Source organism: Caretta caretta, chromosome 5 (assembly GCF_965140235.1).
Source record: "Caretta caretta isolate rCarCar2 chromosome 5, rCarCar1.hap1, whole genome shotgun sequence".
Classification (NCBI taxonomy): Eukaryota; Metazoa; Chordata; order Testudines; family Cheloniidae; genus Caretta; species Caretta caretta.
In genome coordinates, this window is record NC_134210.1 from 1660530 (window position 1) to 1667389 (window position 6860).

At 70.3% G+C, this 6860-nt stretch overlaps 1 protein-coding gene across 1 annotated transcript in view; it reads right to left on the reverse strand.

The window, feature by feature from the left end:
- The window catches only part of TESK1 (testis associated actin remodelling kinase 1), a 30107-nt gene extending 29217 nt beyond the window's left edge, over window positions 1–890 (reverse strand). Inside the window, exon 1 of the mRNA XM_048834691.2 lies at window positions 134–890. Within this exon, the coding sequence (XP_048690648.1) occupies window positions 134–379 (246 nt within the window). The 5' untranslated portion in view covers window positions 380–890. The remainder of the gene's footprint in view (window positions 1–133) is intronic.
- Between the last annotated feature and the right edge of the window lie 5970 nt (window positions 891–6860).

Consider the following 6860-nt stretch of genomic DNA (forward strand, 5'->3'; position numbering starts at 1 on the left):
ACTGCCCGTCCCCAGGTGCCCGTCCCCGTCCCGCACTGCCCGTCCCCAGGTGCCCGTCTCCGTCCCGCACTGCCCGTCCCCAGGTGCCCGTCCCCGTCCCGCACTGCCCGTCCCCAGGTGCCCGTCCCCGTACCTTGAAGACCTCGGAGAAGAAGCCGGCTCCGATCTTCTCGCAGTAGAAGTCGTCGATGCGGGCCAGGGTGGAGACAGCGCTGCGCAGGGCCCGGTATGAGGAGGGCCGGAGGCGCCCACAGCCCTGCCAGGCGGCCAGAGGCTCCCCGTCACCCTCGTCCAGCCGGTCCACCCGCAGGGAGAGCCCGGGCCGCCGGCTCAGCTTCTCCCAGTCCATGTCGGGCGCGCTGAGCACCCCCAGAGCCATTCACATAGTGCTCGGCTCGGCCCCCTGCCTGGGCACAGCTCCCCTCGCCCCCAGCTGGGAGCCCAGTGTCCTGCCCGGGCGGGGGCACAGACAGGCGCAGGGCCTGGGGGCCTTCAGGGGCCCCAGGACCAGAGGGGATCCAGGGGAGTTTGGCACCAGGCGCAGGGGCAGGGGAGGGGGCAGCCCCTGGGGAGGGGTGGGGACGGGGGGGTCATGCCCTGGGGTGGGGCCGGGGGGTTGCAGCAGGCCCGGGGCAATGGCCGGAGTGGGGGCGGGGCCCCGGGTGGAGCCGGGGCAGGGGATCGGGAGCAGGGCGCTCCGGCGGGGGGCAGCCCCGGGGCGCAGCGGAGCTCGGGCTCGCCAGGGGCCCGGCCGGGCTCGGTTCCGCCGCTCCGTGTCTCCGCTTCTCTGCGGCTCCGAGCGCGGCCCTGAGAGCGGAGGGGACCGGAGAGGCGGAGCCGGGGCGGGGCGAGCCCTTAACTCCTTGGGTACCAGCCTCCCCGTCCGCTGCTGCCGCGCTCCCCGGCTCCCTCCCGGCCCCTGCCCCTGCCCCAGCCCCAGCCCCGCTCCCCGGCTCCCTCCCGGCCCCTGCCCCTGCCCCAGCCCCGCTCCCTCCCGGCCCCTGCCCCTGCCCCTGCCCCAGCCCCAGCCCCGCTCCCCGGCTCCCTCCCGGCCCCTGCCCCTGCCCCAGCCCCGCTCCCCGGCTCCCTCCCGGCCCCTGCCCCGCTCCCCGGCTCCCTCCCGGCCCCTGCCCCTGCCCCTGCCCCAGCCCCGCTCCCCGGCTCCCTCCCGGCCCCAGCCCCGCTCCCCGGCTCCCTCCCGGCCCCTGCCCCTGCCCCAGCCCCGCTCCCCGGCTCCCTCCCGGCCCCTGCCCCTGCCCCAGCCCCGCTCCCCGGCTCCCTCCCGGCCCCAGCCCCGCTCCCCGGCTCCCTCCCAGCCCCTGCCCCAGCCCCAGCCCCGCTCCCCGGCTCCCTCCCGGCCCCTGCCCCTGCCCCAGCCCCGCTCCCCGGCTCCCTCCCGGCCCCTGCCCCAGCCCCAGCCCCGCTCCCCGGCTCCCTCCCGGCCCCTGCCCCTGCCCCAGCCCCGCTCCCCGGCTCCCTCCCGGCCCCTGCCCCTGCCCCAGCCCGGCTCCCCGGCTCCCTCCCGGCCCCAGCCCGGCTCCCCGGCTCCCTCCCGGCCCCAGCCCGGCTCCCCGGCTCCCTCCCGGCCCCAGCCCGGCTCCCCGGCTCCCTCCCTGCCCCTGCCCCTGCCCCAGCCCGGCTCCCCGGCTCCCTCCCGGCCCCTGCCCCTGCCCCAGCCCCGCTCCCCGGCTCCCTCCCTGCCCCTGCCCCTGCCCCAGCCCCGCTCCCCGGCTCCCTCCCGGCCCCTGCCCCTGCCCCAGCCCCGCTCCCCGGCCCCCTCCCGGCCCCAGCCCCGCTCCCCGGCCCCCTCCCGGCCCCTGCCCCAGCCCGGCTCCCCGGCTCCCTCCCTGCCCCTGCCCCGGCCCCAGCCCGGCTCCCCGGCTCCCTCCCGGCCCCAGCCCCGCTCCCCGGCTCCCTCCCTGCCCCTGCCCCAGCCCCGCTCCCCGGCTCCCTCCCTGCCCCAGCCCCGCTCCCCGGCTCCCTCCCTGCCCCTGCCCCTGCCCCAGCCCCGCTCCCCGGCTCCCTCCCGGCCCCTGCCCCAGCCCCGCTCCCCGGCTCCCTCCCGGCCCCTGCCCCAGCCCCGCTCCCCGGCTCCCTCCCGGCCCCTGCCCCTGCCCCAGCCCGGCTCCCCGGCTCCCTCCCGGCCCCAGCCCCGCTCCCCGGCTCCCTCCCGGCCCCAGCCCCGCTCCCCGGCTCCCTCCCGGCCCCTGCCCCTGCCCCAGCCCCGCTCCCCGGCTCCCTCCCGGCCCTCGTCCCGGCCCCCAGCCCCGCTCCCCGGCTCCCTCCCGGCCCCAGCCCCGCTCCCCGGCTCCCTCCCGGCCCCAGCCCCGCTCCCCGGCTCCCTCCCGGCCCCAGCCCCGCTCCCCGGCTCCCTCCCGTCCCTCTGCCCTGTCCCCGGCTCCCTCCCGGCCCCTGCCCCGGCCCCACTCCCCGGCCCCCTGCCCCAGCCTCTGCTCCGGTTCAGCCTCTGACCTGACAAGCCGCAGGCCCCCCAACATCCCAGAGCCTGGCCGGGACGGGGCTCCCCAGGGCATGTGGGGCCCTGCCCCCAAGGGCACCTAGCGCCTGCCTGGGCAGGGTCCCCCGTGCTTAATGTTTAGTTATTAAGAGGGAAAATGCCATGAAGCCCCTGTAGAAATCCCCTGTCCCCACCCCGTGAACGCGGCGGGCAGGCCTGCTCGCCCCAGCCCCAGCCCCAGCCGGTACATTCGAATCGGAAAGGTTCAGAGGAGGGTGACAGAAATGGCCCCTCGGTGTGGGGGTGTCTCCACTACAGGCCTGGACGGGTCTTAGACCTGCCCTCAGGTCCCAGCCCCCCCGAACCGGCCGCCAGCCCCCGCCATGTCCTGTCAGCCTTCCTCCGTCACCCAGGACTCTGGGCTCCACTTCCCCGCCGGCCTCCCCGGCCTGCTGTGCCCAGCCCCAGCCATTTACAGATGGCCCCGAGTGGGCTGAGCGCACCCTGTGCCAGGAGGGCAACTGGACTCCGTGTCTTTGGGAACAGCAGCCCAGCGACCCCCTGGCCGAGCTGGCACAGCCCGCAAGACCGCGTGCTCCTGCCAGGGCCATGGTGTTGAGGGCAGAGAGTCTCCCAGCACCGCTCTGGCAACTTGCTCTGGGGAGGCCCCGTGGGCTGGGGGACGGGGCCCCGAAACCCGTCACCAAAGAAGGGGGATGGTCTGTAATGTCTGGATGACTCCTAGGCGTGCCTCAGTTTCCTGCCGCACTTTGCGTTGTTACCCATGGGGGGGTAAGTCTGCTCCAGGGTCAGCGCAGAAAAGGAAGTGGGTGTCCCGGGGCCGTCTGGGCCGCAGTGCAGAGGGTTGTTAAGGAGCTGGCCGCACCCCGTGGTGATGCTAGATCCCAGCCAGGCCATGGGACCCCAGTGCCCAGCACCTGGACACCCAGGGACCCACAGGCAAGGGGCAGGAGGTCCCCCCAGCTCTCAGCAGGGAAGCTGGGCAGAGATCCCCGCTGGAGGACAAAGGGCTGAGACAGGCCAGGCAGGGGGTACAGAGCAGGCTACTGGAGGGAACTGGCTGCTCGCACCTGGGACTGACCAGCCGAGGGAGCGAGAGAGGGCCAGGGCCTGAGCTGGGGCCAGGCCAGCCCGGCTGGGGAGCTGCTCTGCTCGGCCAGGTGGACGATGCTTCAGCCTGCAGGTCTCTGGGCTGAGCTAAGGGCTGCCCCATGGGGGCTCCAGGTGCCTGACAAACGCTGCTCTGGCTGGAACAGGCTGCCGGGCAGCACTGCAGACCCTGGCAGGGGGCATCGGTCCCTGCGGAGGAGACATGTCTTGCCCAGGGTCTGGCTGGGACTCGCTGGGCAGGGCTCTGGGGGTGGAGCAGGAGGCTGGGGCCCAGGGGTTCAGATTCGGAGGCGATGGGGCTGGGGGAAGGAAGAATGGCCAGACCAAAGGTCCATCTAGCCCAGTATCCTGTCTCCCGACAGTGGCCAAGGCCAGGTGCCCCAGAGGGAATGAACAGAACAGGGAATCACCCATTCCCAGAGCAGGGCCCTGTGGGAGTCTGGCCCTCTGAAGGGATCCTCCAAAGGACTGTTCACAAGCTGGGGCATAGCACACATCTTGTGGATCCATGACACTAGATAGAGCGGGGATGGGGGCAGGACTCCTGGGTTCTATCCCCAGCTCTGGCAGGGGAGTGGGATCAAGTGGTTAGAGCAGGGACCTGGGAGCCAGGACTCCTGGGTTCTCTTCCCAGCTCTGCCATTCACTCAGTATGTGATCTTAGGCAGGCCACGTCCCTTCTCTGAACCTCAGTTTCCCCTTCTAGTGACAGTGCCTCTCCTAGGGAGTGGGTGAGGTGTAGGGAAGGGCGAACTCTTGTTATTTGCCAGGGAAACTGTGAACTGGGCAAACTGTGTATGTGCCTGGCAGGTCTGCCCATGCCCATCCCACAGAGGCTGTATGTTGTGTGGCCCCCTCATGGGCAAATAACAGCAGCTCCGTCCTGTGGCTTGTGGCTCGGAGGATGGGCTAGATGGGCTAAGGATGGCAGGTGCCCGGGGAAGGGGCTGCCATGGGCCCTGTTTACCCAGCCGGGCTAAGGATGGGCTAGATCGCCTGACGGGCTGTCCCCCCCGACTTCAGCAACTCTGATCAGTGAACTATGGAGGAGGGGTGGCCGTAGCCGGGGCCAGCTGGTCCTGGCTTTCTCAGCGCCGCCTTGGCAGGCTGGGCTGGCTGCATAGACACCGCTCAGACCAAGGCCTGTCCCAAGAGCCCGAGGGGCTGCTGGGCCAGGCCTGCTCATCGGGGCTCAGGGTTAGGGCCAGTTTGGGTTCTCGTGGTGCCCGTTGCATGCAGAGCACTGCGGTCCCGTCGCTCGCTGGAGCAGAGGATGTACAGGGGGCAATCGCGCCGAATCCGCCTGGAACCACGTGGGTCCCTGGCTGCTCCCGGTGCAGCTCGGAGCCCAGAGGCAGCCCTGCCCATGGGGTGCAGGGACTGGCATCGCATGTGACAGCAGGAGATAAGAGTGTCTCAATGTGCAGGAGGCTCATTAACCAGATGGCACTGCAGGTTCATGCCCGAGTGACTGATAACAAACGCCCTGGAGCTCCCAGCCACTCCCCCAGCAGAGTGACCCCGTCTGCCCGGCCTGGCAGCTGGTGCGCTGGTGGGAGTCACTCGCTGGCACGGGGCGAGGCTGAGCCCTGACCCAAAGCTCGCTGCTGGAAGCGGATTGCAGAAGCTCATGGCTAGACGTGGGGGGAGACTGCAGATCCCAGCATGCAGCGGGGCCAAGCTGCTCAGAGCTGGCTGATGCTTTGCATGCCAGGGCCCCTGATCTCCATGGGTCCCCCATCCCAGAGCAGCCTTGGGCCCCCATCCTACCTGGATTTTAGCCAGTGAAGCTGGGACCTTCTCCCTAGGCCAGGGCCCCTCACGCTGGTCCGGCTCCTGGTCCCTTGCCTGGCACGTACAGCAGCAGAGATGCTCAGACGGGAAGAAATGTGCCAGGGACAAAGCTCCAAATACAGCAGGAGACTGGGCACCACAATGTGGGGGATGCAAAGGGGAAGTTGGGAGGGGGCTGCTGGGGAGTTAGGGGTCCCTGGGGTGGGATCTGGGGGCTGCCGGGGACATAGGGGTCCCTGGGGTGGGGTGGGATCTGGGGACTGCCAGGGACATAGGGGTCCCTGGAGTGGAATCTGGGGACTGCTGGGGACATAGGGGTCCCTGGGGTGGGGTGGGATCTGGGGGCTGCTGGGGGGGTGAGCTCACTTAGGGGTGGGCCTGGGTGCTGCTCACATTCTGGTGAATTTCAGGTTGTTTTCTTCTGAGACAGGTGAGAGAAAACAGCTGAGACCAACCCTCCCCCTGCCCTCCAACTCCACTCCGCTGGGGGGCCCTGCCCTGGGGGTAAGTGAGAAACCCTCCCTTGTGTGCCCACGTGGGGCCTGCCTGTGATGTCAGGGTGACCCCTGAGCCTGGCAGTGCCTGGCTGGATAGGGGATTGCTCCCCAGTGGGCAGAGCGGGAGACAGGGGTGGGGTGGGTCATGTGACCATCAGGGTGGGGGTACATGGGGTGTTAACAGTCTGGCTGGAGCCAGCCAGACAGACGGAGGATCCCAGAGCACAAGGGGAGCCTCAGGGACAGAACGAATCCCCTGCAGGCGGAGCCCGTGACCCAGCCTGGGGCTCCGGGGGCCAGTGGCCTGAGATGCCAGGAGGTGTCTGTGTTAAGAGCTGAGCTCTCGCTGGGACTGACTGACAGACAGGCAGAGCCAGGGAATGGATCCTGCAGCCCCCTGGCTACAGACTAACACACCTGCTCCGGCTGGGCCAGGCTGCCGGGTGTCCCTGCAGGGCCGAGCTGGGCGCGTCAGTACCAGGGTCTGGCTCAGTGGGCAGGGGTCCGGGGGTGGCAGGAGGCTCAGCCCCGGTCCACACTGCAGAATTACTTCGGTGTAGCTCCGTCGCTCGGGGTAACCCACATGCAGTCACACCGCCCTTGGCCCCGTACAGGCCGAGCTATGGCTTCTCCCGCCCCTCGGGGAGGGGGGTTCACCACGCCCACAGGGAGTGCTCCCCCCCCGGCTTGCAGCGTCTGCCCTCAGTCTCGGAGGCCAGCGGGTGCCGGAAGGAAGAGCGGCCCCGGGGGGATGGTCCTGACCTACTGAAGGGATCCTCCGAGAGCCCGTTTCTAAGTTGGGGCTCAGCCCTGATCCTGTGGGCCTGGGACACTTGACACAGTCCTTCTCCCAGAGATGTTAAGAGTAACAAGAAGGGTTTCTTCAGGTATGTTGGCAACAATAAGAAAGCCAAGGAAAGTGTGGGCCCCTTACTGAATGAGGGAGGCAACCTAGTGACAGAGGATGTGGAAAAAGCTAA